General features: G+C 43.6%; 1 protein-coding gene across 5 annotated transcripts in view; it reads left to right on the forward strand.

The window, feature by feature from the left end:
* LOC142824491 (PR domain zinc finger protein 10-like) overlaps nucleotides 1-20,823 on the forward strand; it is a 105,819-nt gene extending 84,996 nt beyond the window's left edge. For all 5 annotated transcript variants that reach the window (XM_075916507.1, XM_075916506.1, XM_075916505.1 and 2 more), the window contains exons 19-23: nucleotides 4,144-4,314; nucleotides 6,273-6,413; nucleotides 13,901-14,069; nucleotides 14,991-15,103; nucleotides 16,805-20,823. In XM_075916507.1, the coding sequence (XP_075772622.1) occupies nucleotides 4,144-4,314; nucleotides 6,273-6,413; nucleotides 13,901-14,069; nucleotides 14,991-15,103; nucleotides 16,805-17,041 (831 nt within the window). In that variant the 3' untranslated portion in view covers nucleotides 17,042-20,823. The remainder of the gene's footprint in view (nucleotides 1-4,143; nucleotides 4,315-6,272; nucleotides 6,414-13,900; nucleotides 14,070-14,990; nucleotides 15,104-16,804) is intronic.

The following is a 20,823-nucleotide window of genomic DNA, read 5'->3' on the forward strand; positions in this document are numbered from 1 at the left end:
GATCCGACCAGGGGCCGTTCGCAGCTTGACCTTCTGCTCACAAACAGGGAGGAACTAATAGGGGAAGTGGCGGTGGGTGACAACCTGGGAAGCAGTGATCATGAGATGGTAGATTTCAGGATCCTGACCAAAGGAAGAAAGGAGAGTAGTAAAATACACACCTTGGACTTCACAAAAGCAGATTTTGACTCCCTCGGAGATCTGATGGGCAGAATCCCCTGGGATGTTAACATGAAGGGGAAAGGCGTCCAGGACAGCTGGCAGTATTTTAAAGAAGCCTTATTGAAGGCACAGAAAGAAACCATCCCGACGTATAGCAAGAGAGGCAAACATGGTAGGAGACCAGATTGGCTTACAGGGGAAACCCTTGATGAACTTAAGCACAAAAAGGAAGCTTACAAAAAGTGGAAACTTGGACAAATGACCAGGGAGGAGTTTAAATGTACAGCTCGAGAATGCCGGGGGTTATCAGGAAGGCGAAAGCGCAAATGGAATTACGACTGGCTAAGGATGTGAAGGATAACAAGAAAGGTTTCTACAGGCATGTTAACAAGAAAAAGGTGATCAGAGAGGGTGTACAGCCACTAATGTATGAAGGAGGTAACCTAGTGACAGATGATGTGGGGAAAGCTGAAGTACTCAATGCTTTCTTTGCCTCTGTATTCACGGACAAGGTGGGCTCCCAGACTAATGCACTGACGCAAGATGGGATGAAGATGGACAGCCCATGGTGGGTAAAGAACAGGTTAGGAACTATTTAGAAAAGCTAAACGTACATAAATCCATGGGTCCGGTCTTAGTGCATCCGAGGGTACTGAGAGAGTTGGCAACTGTCATTGAGGAGCCTTTGGCTATTATCTTTGAAAAGTCGTGGAGATCGGGAGAAATCCCGGATGATTGGAAAAAGGCAAATGTAGTGCCCATCTTCAAAAAAGGGAAGAAGGACGATCCAGGGAACTATAGGCCGGTCAGTCTTACCTCGGTTCCTGGAAAAATCATGGAAGGGATCCTTAAGGAATCCATTTTGAGGCACTTGGATGAGAGGAAAGTGATTAGGAATAGTCAGCATGGATTCACAAAGGGCAAGTCGTGCCAGACCAATCTGATTAACTTCTATTATGAGGTAACTGGCTCGGTGGACAGGGGTAAGTCAGTGGATGTTATATAGCTTGAGTTTAGCAAGACTTTTGATACGGTCTCCCACGATATTCTTGCCAGCAAGTTAAGGGAATGTGGATTGGATAAATGGACGGTAAGATGGATAGAAAGATGGCTAGAAGGCTGGGCCCAGCGGGTAGTGATCAATGGCTCGATGTCAGGATGGCAGTCGGTTTCTAGTGGAGTGCCCCAAGGTTCGGTTCTAGGACCGGTTTTGTTCAATATCTTTATTAATGATCTGGATGAGGGGATGGATTGCACCCTCAGCAAGTTTGCGGATGACACTAACCTAGGGGGAGAGGTAGATACGCTTGAGGGCAGAGATAGGGTCCAGAATGACTTAGACAAATTGGAGGATTGGGCCACAAGAAATCTGATGAGGTTCAACAAGGACAAGTGTAGAGTCCTGCACTTGGGACGGAAGAATCCCAAGCATAGTTACAAGCTGGGGACCAACCGGTTAAGTAGTAGTTCTGCAGAAAAGGACCTGGGGGTTACAGTGGATGAGAAGCTGGATATAAGTCAACAGTGTGCCCTTGTAGCCAAGAAGGTTAATGGCATATTAGGTTGCATTAAGAGGAGCATTGCCAGCAGATCCAGAGATGTCATTATTCCCCTTTATTCGGCTTTGGTGAGGCCACATCTGGAGTCTTGTGTCCAGTTCTGGGCCCCCCACTACAACAAGGATGTGCACGCATTGGAGAGGGTCCAGCGGAGGGCAACCAAAATGATTAGGGGGCTGGAGCATATGAGTTATGAGGAGAGTCTGAGGGACTTGGGTCTGTTTAGTCTGCAGGAGCGAAGAGTGAGGGGGGATTTGATAGCAGCCTTCAACTTCCTGAAGGGAGGTTCCAAAGAGGATGGAGAGAGGCTGTTCTCTGTAGTGACAGATGGTAGAACAAGGAGCAATGGTCTCAAGTTGTGGTGGGAGAGGTCCAGGTTGGATATCAGGAAAACTATTTCACTAGGAGGGTGGAGAAGCACTGGAATGGGTTACTTAGGGAAGTAGTGGAGTCTCCATCCCTAGAGGTGTTTAAGTCTCAGCTTGACAAAGCCCTGGCCGGGTTGATTTAGTTGGAATTGGTGCTGCCTAGAGCAGGGGGCTGGACTTGATGACCTTTTGAGGTCTCTTCCAGTTCTACGATTCTGTGATTCTATGAGGTCTCCCAGTAGTAGAATTACCCTTGATGGCTTTCCATTTACACATTCAAAAATCATAAAGTATTCCCTACTCCACATGTCTAATTTAATACACAAGATTGATACATAACCAAAATAAGATAAACAGACCCAGTGGATTATGAAATGAAGGTTGATAGGTTACATGAAATAATTTGCTCAAAGCAAATTGAGTTATGAATATTTATGTCCATGTGTCCATTTTTCATAAAGCATGGCGGGTTTCCATCACACATACTTCATCGGACACACTAAAATTGAGTCAGTGGTCGATAATGAAGAGAATAGGTCAATGCTTGGTAAACTGGGTGCAAACAAAGAATGCGTGCATGCATGTGCCGAGTGCACTCCATTTCCCCACAGCTGTCAGCACCGTGGGGAGGACTTAGGGGTCCCACTGTTGCTGCTGCCCTGCACCAGTTCCCTCCCCAAGTACTTCTTGAGGCCATATCCCATGGAGGGTGGTGACAGGAACGGGCAGGGTTGCGGGAAGACTCCCAGGCTTTATTGTAAATAGATGTTTTGCACAGGCTGGGCGTTTGAGATCCCTGAGTTAGCTGAATAAAGAGAAGGTTTAGGTGACTTGATCACAGTCTGTAAGTAGCTGTGTGGGGAACAAAATTTTAATAACAGGCTGTTCAGTCTAACAGGGAACGGAATAATACAGTCCAATGGCTAGAGGCTGAAGTTAGACAAATCCAGACATGAAATAAAGAATACATTTTTAACAGTGAGAATAATTAACCATTTGAGCAACTTACCAAGGGTCATGGTGGAGTCTTTATCATGGGGAATTTTTAGATCAACTCCGGACGTTTTTCTATGAGAACTGCTCTAAGAATAATTCTGGCAGGTTTCTGGCCTGTATTAGATAGGATTTCAGACTGGATGATGATAATTGTCCCTTCTGGCCTTAGACTCTATGGCTACATCTAGACTGGCCCCTTCTTCGGAAGAGGCATGCTAATTTCTAACTTTGGAATAGGGAAATCCGCGGGGGATTTAAATTTCCCCCGCGGGATTTAAATAAACATGGCCGCCGCTTTTTTCCCGGCTTGGGGAAAAGCCGGAAAAGAGCGTCCAGACTGGCACGATCCTCCGGAATAAAGCCCTTTTCCGGAGGATCTCTTATTCCTACCTGAAGTAGGAGTATATCTGAAGTAGGAATAAGAGATCCTCCGGAAAGGGGCCTTATTCCAGAGGATCGCGCCAGTCTGGACGCTCTTTTCCGGCTTTTCCCCAAGCCGGAAAAAAAGCGGCGGCCATGTTTATTTAAATCCCGCGGGGGATATTTAAATCCCCCGCGGATTTCCCTATTCCAAAGTTAGAAATTTAGCATGCCTCTTCCGAAGAAGGGGCCAGTGTAGACACAGCCCAGGTATCTATGAACTGTTCTCGCACATTTACTCACCATCACAAGATGTGATTATTTTGTGGTTGTCTGAAACATCATTCTTTGGTAAGGTGGTCCATCAGCAGTTAAAAGCTGAGCACCACTGCACGAAATAATAATAATTCAACCTGGGAGACAGTACAGTTCCTTCCCATATCAATACCTTGTCCCTCCTGCCAATGGTAAGGGAAGAGAGTGTGTGTGAAAATATGGGTCCCCCACGATTCAGGACAGAGTACTCCCACTGGTCCTGATAGCTGACAGAATCTTATGAAGCGGAGCTCTACACTCAGTAAGCTCTTGTAAATTATTAACTAGGCTTCAGTGGTTTAGAACAGGTTAAGTACAAACATGCAAAGTGTTCAGCACAAGAGATAACGCTGCATGATGCTTGATCTGCCTTTCTCCATCAGACAACAGATCTGTTGACACAAGCAATGACAGAACTGTCCCAGACCCTGACGACAGACTATCGAACCCCACAGGGAGATTATCAACGAATCCAGTACATCCCTGTGTCACAACCCACAGCTGGCCTGCAGCAACCCCAGCACATACAGCTGCAGGTTGTGCAAGTGGCCCAGGTAGGTGATCTAGTGAGGATGTATCTTATATCTCTCCCCAAGCTTAAGAGACACCACAGTTTTGAATACTTGAAAAAAAATGTTGCAGTCTGCTGCTTGTGAGGCTCCCCCTCAGGAGTTTACAAAATGGGCCAATAGCTGACCCACTTCTGCGGTAGGAAGGAGCAATTCAAACTTCTTTTTGCACAGAGAATTGGAGCCCAAATCTGAACATTTGGAAAGTGTTTGCTTTCCTTTTGTATGAACTCTTGCAGTATTCGTCCTCTGTGACATTCGGTAACCCCCTTAAATATAAATAAAGAGCATAACTGGATTAATGGAGCTATGGAAATGGATTTCAAATAGCTTCCGTAGTCATCAGAACAGCTCCTTTAAACCCTTTAGCCTCTGATTGCTTGGGTGCACACAGCTTATATTTAAGCCTGAAATGGGGAGCTACAGGCAGTCCCCGGGTTACGTACAAGTTAGGGACTGTAGGTTTGTTCTTAAGTTGAATTTGTATGTAAGTCAGAACTGGTACATACTGTAGGGGAAACTCTAGCCAAACATTTTTCCAGAGCTCAGTTTTATTCTCCCACACCTCACTTCCCTCAGTCCTTTATTCTCAAGCTGAGGTGTCTGCTGAGAAAAGCCGCTCCGCGTCTCCCTGGTCTGCTGGGGGGAAGCAGCTAGTGCGGGGTTGCCTCACCCCGTTTGTAAGTAGATCCGATGTAAGTCGGATCCACGTAACCCGGGGACTGCCTGTATTTGGTGTCCATTTGTTGTTCATTTTGAGCTACACCTCTTGATAACAATGGTTTAAATAATAGCACTATTTGACATGAACTGATGAAGTCTTAATGATTCAGCTACTGAGAGTCTGATGCCTGCAGCTTTGCATAGGTTTTAACAAGATGTGATGTCTCTAATTAAATTAATATAATTAAGTAGAAGGTAGGGACCTTATGAGTCTTTAATAAGTGAGGCACTGGAAATTTCACTTTTCTTTCCCCCATTATAGATCTATATCCAGTCAGATCATGTATATGCAGTTCTGGAATATATGAACACATACTTTTACAGAGAGGAAGGATGGTCCAGTGGTTAGGGCACTAGTCTAGGACTTGAAACTTTCAGTCTCTGGTTTGTAATTTTGGGAAGATCACATAGCCCAAGTCGACACTTCAGGGTGGGTCAATGTAAAGTAGCTAGTGTCAACCTACCTCTGTAAGCGTCTGCAATTATGTCACTCTCACAAACGTAACTTGCCCAGTGCACCGACTTAACAACCTCACTTCCGCGAGAGACACAGCATGTAAGTTGATATAGTTAGATTGATGCAGTGTCATTGTAGACAATGCATTGCTTACATTGACCAGTGCCGCCTTTCAGAAGCCATCCCATGAAAACCTGCTGTGACAGTTAAATTGGTGTGGGTGCTGCTAGTGATGACGTGCACCGCAGACATAAGGAGTGTAGTGTAGGCATGCAGAAGCAATTTAATTACTGTGGTGGCTATACATCAACCTAATGTAGGTCGATTTAATTTCGTAGTATAGGGTTCTCTTCGTCTCTCTGTGCCAGGGATCCCCATCTGTAAAATGTACTTCCCTGCCTCACCTGAGCATTGTGTGAATAGATTGTGAGGCATTCAGATGCTGTGATAATTGGCACCTTTAAATCAGTTAATTTAATAATTGGAGAATTGTCTTTTCACACCACTACATTTCTCATTTACCTTCCATTACAAAGTAATTTTTTAGCCCTGTTTACCAGCTAGTAATATTCCCTGTTGTAATGCAGGCAAATTATAATTTTTCAATTGATGTTTATTATTTAATATGTGTGCTGTGATAATGCGCAGAGGTCCCCATCAGGATCATGGCCCCATTGCTCTAAGCACTATGGCAAACTCGAAGGTGGACACAGTGCCTGCCCCAGAGAGTACACAATTTACAGCTCTGGTCTGATTTTCCCAGGCTACCTCACCTCACCAGTCCCAGCATTCCACGGTGGATGTCGGACAGCTTCATGATCCCCAGACGTACACCCAGCATGCCATCCAGGTGCAGCATATCCAGGTCACAGAGCCAGTTCCAACAACTCAATCATCATCACAGGTATCTCCCACTTTCTGTGCAAAAATCATTCTCTGTGCCAGGATACTCAAGCTGAAGTCTAACATGGCTGGATGCATCCGATGCTCTGTTTGTAGGACTCTCATTGAAATCCTTAAGTGTATGCACATGGAACAGTGCCAGCATTGGAACACTGAAATTATTTAATAGTTCCATGGCATTCCCATTTATCACAGATGATTCAAGGAAGGGATGTAAAGGCAAGGGTGAACATATGGTTAAAGGGATAAAACACATTAATAGATCTGTGAATACTAGCCATCGTCAAAGGGAGCTCATGGGAAGATGAGCATCATAGAGAGGTATTGTGGCTTCATCATGGAATTAGGAAGTCCTGAGTTCTAATCCTGGTATGCCAGTAACCAGCAATCTGTGCCTCAGTTTTCCCATCTGTATAATAGGGCTAATGATAATTAGAGGATCTATTGTACTAATTAGAGGATCTATGTCTATACAATGCATACTTGAAAATATAAAGTGCTTATGTACAATGGTGGTAGGTGTTTTAGAAGTGCAAAGACAACTGTATGAGAGTTATGGATACATAAGAATGGCCGTACTGGGTCAGACCAAAGGTCCATCTAGTCCAGTAGCCTGTCTGCCCACAGAGGCCAGCACCAGGTGCCCCAGAGGACACAAGATGGCTTAATCACAAGATTAACAAGAAGACTTTTTGTAAATACATTAGAATCATAGAATAATAGGACTGGAAGGGACCTCGAGAGGTCATCGAGTCCAGCCCCCCACCCTCAAGGCAGGATCAAGCTCCGTCTACACCATCCGTGACAGATGTCTATTTAACCTGTTCTTAAATATCTCCAGAGAGGGAGATTTCACCACCTCCCTTGGCAATTTATTCCAATATTTGACCACCCTGACAGTTAGGAATTTTTTCCTAATGTCCAATCTAAACCTCCCCTGCTGCACTTTAAGCCCATTACTCCTTGTCCTGTCCTCAGAAACCAAGAGGAACAAATTTTCGCCTTCCTCCTTGTGACACCCTTTTAGATATTTGAAAACCGCTATCATGTCCCCCCTTAATCTTCTTTTTTCCAAACTAAACAAGCCCAGTTCATGAAGCCTGGCTTCATAGGTCATGTTCTCTAAACCTTTAATCATTCTTGTCGCTCTTCTCTGTACCCTTTCCAATTTCTCCACATCTTTCTTGAAATGTGGCGCCCAGAACTGGACACAGTACTCCAGCTGAGGCCTAACTAGTGCAGAGTAGAGCGGCAGAATGACTTCACGAGTTTTGCTTACAACACACCTGTTGATACAACCTAGAATCATATTTGCTTTTTTTGCAACAGCATCACACTGTTGACTCATATTCAACTTGTGGTCCACTATGACCCCTAGATCCCTTTCCGCCATGCTCCTTCCTAGACAGTCGCTTCCCATCTTGTATGTATGGAACTGATTGTTCCTTCCTAAGTGGAGCACTTTGCATTTCTCTTTATTAAACCTCATCCTGTTTACCTCTGACCATTTCTCTAACTTGCTAAGGTCATTTTGAATTATGTCCCTATCCTCCAAAGAAGTTGCAACCCCACCCAGTTTGGTATCATCTGCAAACTTAATAAGCGTACTCTCTATCCCAATATCTACATCATTGATGAAGATATTGAACAGTACGGGTCCCAAAACAGACCCTTGAGGAACTCCACTTGTTATCCCTTTCCAGCAGGATTTAGAACCGTTAACAACAACTCTCTGACTACGGTTATCCAGCCAATTATGCACCCACCTTATCGTGGCCCTATCTAAGTTATATTTGCCTAGTTTATCAATAAGAATATCATGCGAGACCATATCAAATGCCTTACTAAAGTCTAGGTATATGACATCCACCGCTTCTCCCTTATCCACAAGGCTAGTTATCTTATCAAAGAAAGCTATCAGATTAGTTTGGCATGACTTGTGCTTCACAAACCCATGCTGGCTATTCCCTATCACTTTATTACCTTCCAAGTGTTTGCATATGATTTCCTTAATTACCTGCTCCATTATCTTCCCTGGGACAGACGTTAAACTGACCGGTCTGTAGTTTCCTGGGTTGTTCTTATTCCCCTTTTTATAGATGGGCACAATATTTGCCCTTTTCCAGTCTTCTGGAATCTCCCCTGTCTGCCATGATGTTTCAAAAATCATAGCTAAAGGCTCAGATACCTCCTCTATCAGCTCCTTGAGTATCCTGGGATGCATTTCATCAGGACCTGGTGACTTGCTGACATCTAACTTTCCTAAGTGATTTTTAACTTGTTCTTTGTGTATCCTATCTTCTAAACTTACCCTCTCTCTGCTTGTATTCACTACGTTAGGCACACCTCCAGACTTCTCGGTGAAGACTGAAACAAAGAAGTCATTGAGCATCTCCGCCATTTCCAAGTTCCCTGTTACTGCTTCTCCCTCCTCACTAAGCAGTGGGCCTACCCTGTCCTTGGTCTTCCTCTTGCTTTTAATGTATTTATAAAAGGTCTTGTTTCCCTTTATGCCTGTAGCTAGTTTGATCTCATTTTGTGCCATTGCCTTTCTAATCTTGCCCCTGCATTCCCGTGTTGCTTGCCTATATACATCCTTTGTTATTTGTCCTAGTTTCCATTTTTATATGACTCCTTTTTTTATTTTGAGATCATGCAAGATCTCCTTGTTAAGCCAAGCTGGTCTTTTGCCATATTTTCTATCTTTCCTACACAGCGGAATTGTTTGCTTTTGGGTCCTTAACAACGTCCCTTTGAAATACTTCCAACTCTCCTCAGTTGTTTTTCCCTTCAGTCTTGCTTCCCATGGGACCTTACCTACAAGTTCTCTGAGCTTATCAAAATCTGCCTTCCTGAAATCCATTACCTCAATTGTGCTGGTCTCCCTTCTACCTTTCCTTAAGATCATGAACTCTATTATTTCGTGGTCACTGTCCCCTATACTGTCTTCCACTTTCAAGTTCTCAACTAGTTCCTCCCTATTTGTTAAAACCAAATCCAGAACAGCTTCTCCTCTGGTAGCTTTTTCAACCTTCTGAAACAGAAAGTTGTCTCCAATGCAGTCCAGAAACTTATTGGATAGCCTGTGCCTCGCTGTGTTAGTTTCCCAATATATGTCTGGATAGTTGAAGTCCCCCATCACCACCAAATCTTGGGCTTTGGATAGTTTTGTTAATTGTTTAAAAAAGGCCTCATCCACCTCTTCCACCTGGCTAGGTGGCCTGTAGTAGACTCCTAGCATGATATCACCCTCGTTTTTTACCCCTTTTAGCTTAACCGAGAGACTCTCTACACAGCTATCTCCTACGTTCATCTCCACTTCAGTCCAAGTGTGTACATTTTTAATATACAAGGCAACCCCTCCTCCCTTTTTTCCCTGTCCTTCCTGAGCAAGCCGTACCCTTCCGTACCAACATTCCAATCATGCGTCCCATCCCACCAGGTTTCTGTAATACCAATGATATCATAGTTGTATTTATTGGTTAGCAATTCCAGTTCTTCCTGCTTATTACCCATACTTCTTGCATTTGTATATAGGCATCTAAGATACTGATTTGATCTTGCCTCCCTGTTGTGCCCTGACCCTCCTTTCTCCTTGCCATTATAGGCTGTAGTCCCCCCCATTTCCAACCCATCTCCCAGTCCCGCACATTCAGCACTTACCTGTGGGCTTTGCTCACCTGCCCCCGACAAACCTAGTTTAAAGCCCTCCTCACAAGGTTAGCCAGTCTGTGTCCAAACAAGGCCTTCCCGTTCCTGGAAAGGTGAACTCCATCTCCGCCAAGCAGTCCTTCCTGGAAGAGCACCCCGTGATCAAGGAAGCCGAATCCCTCCTGGTGACACCATCGTCGCAGCCAGGCATTCACCTCCAGGATGCACCTCTCTCTGCCCGGGCCCCTACCTTTGACAGGAAGGATAGAAGAGAATACCACCTGCGCTCCAAACTCCTTCACCCGTACTCCCAAAGCCCTGTAGTCACACTTGATCCGCTTAGTGTCACACCTGGCAGTATCATTTGTGCCCACGTGGATGAGTAGCATGGGGTAGTAGTCAGAGGGCCAGATAATCCTCGACAATGCCTCCGTAACATCTCGGATACGGGCCCCTGGCAGACAGCATACCTCTCGAGATGAACTGTCAGGGCGACAGATGGGTGCCTCCGTTCCCCTCAGAAGAGAGTCTCCAACCACCACTACCCTACATTTCCTCCTCGCAGTGGTGGCAGGAGACTGCTCAACCTTGGTGGTGCAAGGCCTGGTCTCCTCCACTGTGGGAGGTGACTCCTTGTTTCCTGCTGAAAGTAAAGTGTAACGGTTATGTAACAACACAGTGGGAGGGTTAGGAGCAGGGGTGGAACACTGCCTGCTGCCGGAAGTAACCAGCTGCCAGTGCTCACCCTGCACCACTGTCTCCTCCATAAGTGGCTGGTCAACAGTCCCACATCCTAGGACAGTGACCTCCGTGGACTCCACAGGAATACTGTCCAGGAATTCCTCATGGCCTCGAATGCACCTCAGCCTGGCCACCTCCTCCTGTAGCTCTCCCACCTGCTGCCTGAGAGATTCCACCAGCAGGCACCTTTCACAATGGTTGTCTCCCCCAGCCTGGAGATCACTCAGTGGGAATTGCAAGCCACAAATACAGCAAGACCACACCAGGACCTGGGTAGAGGCATCCATGCTCAGGTTCTCTGTCTGGATACAGGTACAGGTGGAGGAGACAGGAGAAGTACTGGCACAAGCGCTTCGGGTCTTCATCACCATCAGTCATTCCCTCTGCTCAACTCCCTCTTCAACTCCCCTGTCTGCAGTCCCCTGTCCGCTTCGCTCCCCTGGTCGCACTGCTCTGGCTTTTTAAAGCCTGCTTGCCTAGGTCAGGCCTGCCCCCTTCTGAGTCACACAGGGGAAGGCTGAGCCTGAGAAGCAAGAAGAAGACCAAGGACAGGGTAGGCCCACTGGTCAGTGAGGAGGGAGAAACAGTAACAGGAAACTTGGAAATGGCAGAGATGCTTAATGACTTCTTTGTTTTGGTCTTCACCGAGAAGTCTGAAGGAATGTCTAACACAGTGAATGCTAGTAGGAAGGGGTAGGTTTAGAAGATAAAATAAAAAAAGAACAAGTTAAAAATCACCTAGAAAAGTTAGATGTCTGCAAGTCACCAGGGCCTGATGAAATGCATCCTAGAATACTCAAGGAGCTGATAGAGGAGGTATCTGAGCCTCTAGCTATCATGTTTGGAAAATCATGGGAGACAGGAGAGATTCCAGAAGTTGGAAAAGGGCAAATATAGTGCCCATCTATAAAAAGGGAAATAAGAACGACCCAGGAAATTACAGACCAGTTAGTTTAACTTCTGTGCCAGGAAAGATAATGGAGCAAGTAATTAAGGAAATCATCGGTAAACACTTCGAAGGTGGCAAGGTGATAGGGAACAGCCAGCATGGATTTGTAAAGAACAAATCGTGTCAAACCAATCTGACAGCTTTCTTTGATAGGATAACGAGTCTTGTGGATAAGGGAGAAGCGGCGGACATGGTATACCTAGACTTTAGTAAGGTGTTTGATATAGTCTCGCATGATATTCTTATCAATAAACTAGGCAAATACAACTTAGATGGGGCTACTATAAGGTGGATGCATAACTGGCTGGATAACCGTACTCAGAGAGTATTTATTAATGGTTCACAATCCTGCTGGGAAGGTATAACAAGTGGGGTTCCACAGGGGTCTATTTTAGGACCGGCTCTGTTCAATACCTTCATCAACGATTTAGATATTGGCATAGAAAGTACGCTTATTAAGTTTGCAGATGATATGAAGCTGGGAGGGGTTGCGACTGCTCTGGAGGATAGGGTCATAATTCAAAATGATCTGGACAAATTGGAGAAATGGTCTGAGGTAAACAGGATGAAGTTGAATAAAGGCAAATGCAAAGTGCTCCATTTAGGAAGGAACAATCAGTTTCACACATACAGAATGGGAAGCGACTGTCTAGGAAGGAGTATGGCAGAAAGGGATCTAGGGGTTATAGTGGACCACAAGTTGAATATGAGTCAGCAGTGTGATGCTGTTGCAGAAAAAGCAAACGTGATTCTGGGCTGCTTTAACAGGATTAACAGGTGTGTTGTGAGCAAGACACGAGAAGTCATTCTTCCGCTCTGGACACAGTTGGAGTATTGTGTCCAGTTCTGGACGCCACATTTCAAGAAAGATGTGGAGAAATTGGAGAGGGTCCAGAGAAGAGCAACAAGAATGATTAAAGGTCTAGAGAACATGACCTGTGAGGGAAGGCTGAAGGAATTGGGTTTGTTTAGTTTAAAAAAGAGAAGATTGAGGGGGGACATGAGAGCCGTTTTCAGGTATCTAAAAGGGTGTCATAAGGAGGAGGGAGAAAACTTGTTCATCTTGGCCTCTGAGGATAGAACAAGAAGCAATGGGCTTAAACTGCAGCAAGGGAGTTTTAGGTTGGACATTAGGAAAAAGTTCTTCACTGTCAGGGTAGGCGAACACTGGAATAAATTGCCCAGGGAAGTTGTGGAATCTCTATCTCTGGAGATATTTAAGAGTAGGTTCGATAAATGTCTATCAGGGATGGTCTAGGCAGTATTTGGTCCTGCCATGAAGGCAGGGGACTGGACTCGATGACCTCTCGAGGTCCCTTCCAGTCCTCGTATTCTATGATTCTTTGATTCTGTTACACACTGAAATGATCTAAAGAAGAATTAAAGACCTTTTCTTAAGCATCAGAAAGTTCAAAATTCAACTCTTCTTGTCCAAGAGCATGTTAAGTTTGCATTAACAGTCTTTTCTAATTGGTTAAGAACTTGTACTGTTTCTGGTTTTGATCCCTGCTTCCTGCCTCAAACCTGCTATGTGACTCTGGGCAAATCACATCTCTGTACCTCCATTCACCTGTCTCTGAACTAGGTCTAATAATACTGACTGGCCACACAGAGAGGTGGTAAAGCTTCATCTGGTAAAGAGTCTTGAGTGCCTCGATTGGAAGGTGCTATAGAAGGTCAGTGCACTGGAGCAGTGATCCAGTAGGACTTCATTATTAACATGCCAATTAGAGTTACCCATAGAACAGGCGCAACAAGGGCGGCGGCAGCTCCAGTTCTCTTACACTGTCCTGCCACTCTGGATCTGGTATGAGACAGACCTAGAGAAGAGAAAGGAATTCAGGCTCCACGGTCATTCATTCAGAGCTTGGCTTCTTCTGAGACTGCTGGTTGTGGGAGTGGTTGTGATACAGACATGTTTTCAACTAGGAATGGCTCTGGGAATTCAGATTCTATACCACAAGCTACCAGACAGCTGCGTGTGTACAATAACTATTGACCACCTGGACTGAGGTTTGCACTACTGGCTAGAAAATAGTGTGTTGTTATCCTAGTACTAAGAGGAATGTGCCTCCAGCAGTACAAATGCTCTTACTTACCATGCTGGCAGATAAATAATTGTGTCCGTTTTCATCCTGGTGTTCTAGGTGAGCACCCAGCCGTTGAGTCCCTCATCACAGCAGTCTCAACAAGAACTCAGCCCTTCCCAAATGCAAACAACCACACCAGCACCCAGCCAAACCCTCCAGCAACAGCAAGGGTCCTCAGTCCAACACACATATCTGCCCAGCACATGGAATTCATTTCGTAGTTACCGTAAGTATCAGAAATGTGAGATGGTCAGAAAGCCAATTAACCGTTCTTGGGAGCGGATTCAAATCATTTAGCCCCTTTTCCTCCATTTCCCCAGCTGTACAATGCAAACAGTATTGCCTCCCTACTTCACAGAGAGTGGTGAAGATTCATTTGAAGAGGAATTGGGCCATATAAAGGCAAACTATTATTATTGAGCTTTTCCCTTTCCAGATTGGAATCACACCCTTGTGTTTTAAGAGGTCTGTTCTAGCAAGCTAGCTTCTTTTTCCCAGGGAGAGTGCATTTGGCAAGAAGAATTCTGTCTTTAAGAATGGATTATTTACATTCAGAGGAAAGCCCTAATACACATTCTGAAAAAGTTCATTCCGCGGAATTTGCATATCTTCTTTCGACCGTTCCCTGTAGTCTAGATGAGCCCCAAGAATCCTGGAGCAACAATACTTTAGTAATACTTTCATATATGGCAACAACCGGATACGATGACTACACACTAATGGCCAGATCCTGAGAAGATATCAGTTGGTATCGCTCCATTGAAGTCAGTAGGGCTATGCTGATTTTCACCACCTGAGGATCTGGCCCTAAGTGTCTGATTCTTCTTTCCAAGGGACATCAAACTTTGCCCAGATGTAGGCTGTAATTCACCAGAAGCCCAGCACTTAAATTGTATGAACTGGTGTCAGTTGAGTCCACCCTAATCATACATTCAATAAAAACTGTGTGCCTGCATGTAACTTCCATCTTGATTTAAGCAGCCACACAGCATTGCATGCTGGAACTTCTATTCTTTGTCAGTCATCCTTCCCTCCGCTTTAGAACAAGAACAGTCACCAGTTTCTTTTGACCCTAAGGCCACCCTTATGATAGTCTTCTATACTAACCTCAGAATGTAGTTAACTATTTCTCGGTCCTCTCTTCTAGCGTCTGAAATTCAGATGATGGCCATCCCACAGGGTCAGTATGTGATTGCAGAGACCGCTGTAGGTACCCCTGTCACAACCGTGAACACGGGGCAAGTGAAAGCAGTCACCCAGGTAAGCGGAAGGATAGCAGTCTTTGTACTGGGAGGATGAATTAGACATAAACTTTCAACTTAAACACATTAAAGGAACACCAAAAGAAATGTAAGGGGTACACAAATTAGGAAGTATGGGGGTGTCATACTGGGGTACTTGTAAAGGTGTTTTCCGAAATTAGGCACTAACAGGCCTCAAAACTGGTAAAAACTGAGAGCGAGCGAGCGAGCGAGAGAATTCTGTGATCTAAAAGATAACAAACCTTCTGCAACACTCATATCCAGTACTATATGGGGCAATATCCATAGGTAGGCTGGCAACCCAGAATTTGTTACATAACATGCTGGGGGGGCTCAAGAGGTCCAACGCTGAGGAGCAATGTGACATGATCTATTTGATCGTGGAGACAAGAAATGATCTGTTTGTTGGGATGGAGTCAGTAATCTACTTCAAGGGAAAACGTAGTTAATTGTTTATATAGTTTCACAATCCCTGAGGTGGGCTACAAACCCAGAGAGAGGCAAACCCTGGCCTAAGGAGAAAGGGGCAGCTCACCCCTCACACATGGGTAAAAACAAAGCCATGTACCAAAGCATTTACAGTCTGATGCCACCATGTGGTAGATGTTTACTCTTACGCATGGTTTTATGAAATGGGTTTTACCCATGAAAGCTCATGACTTGTTAGTCTCTAAGGGCATGTCTACACTTTCACCCTAGTTCGAACTAGGGTGGCTAATGTAGGCATTCGAAGTTGCAAATGAAGCCTGCGGCTACACGCGGCACGGAGTAGGTAGTTCGAATTAGGCTCTCTAATTCGAACTACCAGTACACCTCGTCCCACGAGGAGAGCCTAATTTGAACTACCTACTCCGTGCCGCGTGTAGCTGCGGGCACAGAGTCGGCACTAACATGGATTTTAAAATGGCGGCGCCTGGCAAGATGCAAATGAAGCCCGGGATATTTAAATCCCGGGCTTCATTTGCAGCTTCGAATGCCTACATTAGCCATCCTAGTTCAAAGTAGGGTGGCAGTGTAGACATACCCTAAGGTGCTTCCAACCTGCTCATTGTTTTTACAGTTACAATCTAATATGGCTGCCGCTCTGAGATTTTTTTTATCTGAGCAAGTAGCTCCATTTAGTTTGTCAAAATGAGTCCAATAAAACTATTCTCTTGCATAAATTACTGCAAGAGCAGGACCCAGATTCGTAGTATTTATTAATTATAATATTTCAGACATAGGAAGTATTTAGACAGAGGAATGAATTTTCAAAACAGTTTTAGAAACTTCTATCATCGTTAAACTCTTTGTGTAACATAATGGTGTGAATGGTCTCAGTGGAAGCTGCCGTGATTCTCATACTCCCTCGCAGGAGATCCAACATACTGATATACAATACAGAAAATGAAGCTTCTGTTTGGAATGCATGGCAAAATAGGAGCGTTTCAGACTGATGGAAGAATAAATTAGTTATTTTAATTTTTTGCATCAGTGATTAATTATATGGTTGGGTTTAGCCTATGTTAAATTAGTCGTTTTTAGTGTAGTCAAACGTGCCTTACAATTTTGAATGTTAATGTTCTTGCTGTAAACGTTTAATTCATATAGAAAATATTTCCTAGTGCTAAAACAGAAAAATTATAGTAAAGTAAGTGAAAGACGACTATTCAGCTGCTCTGAAACATCAGTGTAACCAGTGCTTTTATTATCTATGCAGACTCATTATGTGATATCTGAAGGTCAACCTGATCTGGATGTAAAACAGAACTCTTCACTCTCCAGTGGAGTCCAGGTGGGTGTGTCTCAGCCATCAGCACACTCTGAACCCTTGGAATCACAAACAACCAATCAACAGCAAACCACACAGTATATCATCACTACAACCACCAATGGGAATGGGGGCAGTGAAGTGCACATCACTAAACCGAGAACTTTCTCTGATGAGCATGAATGAAGAAATCCCGTTGTGTCGTCTGACTTCAATGACAACCTCTCTCCCAAAACATCTGGGTCTCCTGGAGCTCGTTATGCTTTAAAGTGTTCAATTCACTTAACTTCAGCTAAAATCTTGGAGCTCTTGCTGATGCATTATAAGGGTGTTTAGATCACAGCAGAGCCTAAAAACACCCTCAAAATCCTTTGGGGATGCTGCCATCTTAAGCAAATCTTTAAGGAAAAGGAAAAAATAAGTGGAAACTGTGCTTGCCAGAACTTTACTTTTCAGCATATCTGATGACTTTATATTTCCTTTGTGGAAGTTTAACGGTATGCAACATTTATTGTAAAGGTGGGGGAAATACTTGCCAAATAGCTAAGGGGAGATTATGCCCCAGGTACATTTCTACCCTCTACAGTTAAACAAAAAGACATTATATAAACTGTCTGTGGTATTCGCTGTATGTCAGCACTGCCCCGTGTGTCTTTATTTTTAAATGGCCTCAAAGAAAAGGAATACATTGGCTAGGTAAAGAGCAGATCGCCTGGAAAGAAGGAGCAGCAGTAAACTGGTGACTCGGGGAAGGGGGAAGGCGTGTGTGTGTGTGTGTGTGTGAGAGAGAGAGAGAGAGAGAGAGAGAGATTTAACAATGAAGCTGTGAAGCTGTGCAGAAGCAGTCAATTAAATTATTATTTTAGCAACCTTTCAGAACTGTTTACATGCTGTCTGTGGTGCCCTCCCAAGAAGTTCTGGGGAGAAAGAAAGGTGTAGTATTGAAACCTCAGTGTTTGGAATTGAAATAATAATAGCCCATGATGGTAACATTGAGCCTATACTGAATTTGTTTCCCCAGCACTCACGGGGAACTCTTCCTTTGTAAACCAATAAAAGACTCAGTAATATTTAAACCTGCCTACCAGCTTTGTGCTGTGACCTCCCCACCCCCCATGATGGTTATAAGAAGAGAACAGAGGATAGGATAAACAAACTGAATTTTTAAACGTTTCTTTGGTAGTTTTTTTAAGCAAGAAGGCACTCAGAACTCTGTGCCTTACAATTGCTATTTGAGACTCACTTTAACCTACAGTGTCAGAAGAGAACCTTTCTAACCTGCTCCTCATGTACATTCTTTTTACAGATGTGCTATTCTTACCTCTAGGGCTGCCTCAAAATTTCTTTAATTTCTTTTCCCCATGAAGGTTGAATGGAAAATTGGTTGCTCTGATTTTTCCATTTACCTTGTTAATAACATGCTGTAACTCCTGTGGACTGTTTCATAAAATGACCAGTCTTGGACTCAGGAAACATAAAAAAGAACACTAGTGGATCGCTCTTCTAGGACAATGAAAGCCATCTCAAAGGATCTCCTGATCTGACAGACTTGGTCTTTTATAGAGCTTGTGTTATGGTTTGGGACCAGGAGAAAGGGAAGTTGTGTCTTCAAAGCAGTTTATTTTTCTTACATGGCTCCCTGGTAAGGGATCTGTTTGTTTGTATGTTTATTTTAAAGCAAGGTGAAGGGCATCAATTTTAATCTGGTATTTAGGAGAATATGACTACCATTCCACTGACTGTTAATGGGAGATACTGTACTAAATATGCCTACATTTCTACTGACTACTTGAAAAGCTACCCCAGAGTGTCAGAGTCTAATAGGATCAGTTGTTAAATTTGGGGCTTAATGGCCTTTTCTGACACAATAATTAACAGATGAAATCTATATTTGAACCACTTTTAGAGTACTACTGCACTGAAGAGCCCTTGCTTACACAAGAGTCCTCACTGATCACTGCTTATGAGTGAGAACTACAGGTGTGTGATTATGTCTAGACCGCAGAGCTTTCTGGGATATCAGAGGTAACCCGGAAAAGCTCTGCTGCATCCAAGGAACACATCCACTTTTTTGGAATAGTTTCTGAAAAAGCAGGTATGTTCTTTTGGCATCCCTGTATTCCTCTCGGTGAGAGAAAGAAGGGATGTTCCAAAAGAGGAGGGCTTTTTCGAAATTTGGCCCCATGTGGACAAGCCAAATTTTGGAAAAGCCTCTTTCGGAAAAAGATACGCAAATTGTGGTTTGCAATTTGTGTACCGTTTTCTGACTTTTCTCTGCAGTCTAGACATAGCCTGTGTAGGAGTTGCAGTGCCAAGTACGATGATGCCAAGCCTTAAACTGAAGTTACAGTTTAAAACCATAATTGGAAAACTCTTTGCTGACCAAGTCTCATGACATATGTTACTATGGTAAATAATGTATCTGTTCTTATGGAGTAGAAACAATGACTGTGCATGATGAGATAAACCCTTTCAAAATACTAGCCTTCTCAGCACTGCTTTAGGGTAGTCTTGAAATGATTGGCCAAAATATAGACTGCATTTGTACCTAGAACCTTGCTTTGACTGTTCCAAAATGCTTTGGGCATTAACTTGTTTAAAGGCTTGGATCCTACTCCAAAGCCCATTAACGTGAATGAGCATCTTTCAGTTGATTTCATTGATCAGACTCTTTGCAGAGGTGCTGAGCAATGGTCATTCCTATTGATTTCTACTGGAGTTGTGAATGCTAAACACTTTTGAAAATCAGGCCCTTGGTGTGTTGTTTGAGTAGGAGAAAAGAAGAAAGCTCTCTGTCCTGACTTTGCCTCTTTGCTTCTTGTTCAACAAAAGGGGCTTTTCTCAGATTGCCAGATGATCTGCTAACTAAAAATGAAGATATATATTTTCCTATACACTGTCTTACACATTTAAAGTCAGATATGTGGTTTTACAGATAATGAGAAGTAGGGGGAGATTGAAAATGTCACATGGTAAATAGTTATTGTTTACAGGCATTTTTTCAAGTCTTTTAAGGTCCACTTTTCTGATCTGAAGAATAAGCCTTTAAAGCACTGCAAATGTAGACTTTAAAAAGTAATGTTTTCTTGAGCTCTGTTTAGAAAACATCATTAAATGGGGCATTTGTTCTGGTACCTGCTATTTCAAGTTGAAAATTAGCCAGTAGTTATGGAATGCCTTGAAAATGGCCTTTTTGAATTTGTATCCAGTTTATCAAGGATTTTGTCCTGTGTCTGACAGAGGCACCATGTACAAAACAACAGCCAGAAACTGAAGTGGTGGTTCACTTTTGTGTCCCAAATGAATGGATGGATAAGAATACAATATTTACAAAGAGAACATAATCTTCTCTGGGAATTAAGCATCATGCATATTCATTCCAAGGTAATGAATTGAATTATAATGATTAAATAGATTTGGGGAAAGAGCAAAAATTTGGTAGCCAAAAATAGTCCTACAGTGCAGGGCCCCTTTTAAAAATGAAAATCCATTTCCATGGCTGTGTGCAGATCTGCAGTGCAGAACACATGAATTTCTTTTCTTTTGCTGGATCCAGCCCAAACCTCTGTCTCCTAAATAATGTCCCATTAGAGCTTAATTCTGGAGTACCCTTGATTGGTTACTGAAAACTAAAGTCTGCCGTAAGAAGTGCATGCTGGGTGCTCCCTTAGGCTTCCATTGGGGCCCCCAGCTCATGCATCTGAGCATAGAAGTTGACCCTGATTCCATATGCTCCAAAATAATCTTACTTGCTTCTTTCCAAGAACTATTAAGACACCTGGGACTAAATCTGGATGTTTTGTGAGACACTGAAGCTGACACACTAGTTGCATCATTCTGACCCTGTTCTGTTATTTAAATGTGTATGTTTATTGTACATTCAGTGACTGTTATAGTGTTAATAGTCTTGTGCTACCTAGCAGATGTAAAAAAAGGTAATAAATTTTTCTTCTTTTTTAAATACTGAA

The sequence above is a fragment of the Pelodiscus sinensis genome, unplaced genomic scaffold (assembly GCF_049634645.1).
Source record: "Pelodiscus sinensis isolate JC-2024 unplaced genomic scaffold, ASM4963464v1 ctg35, whole genome shotgun sequence".
NCBI classification, from domain to species: domain Eukaryota; kingdom Metazoa; phylum Chordata; order Testudines; family Trionychidae; genus Pelodiscus; species Pelodiscus sinensis.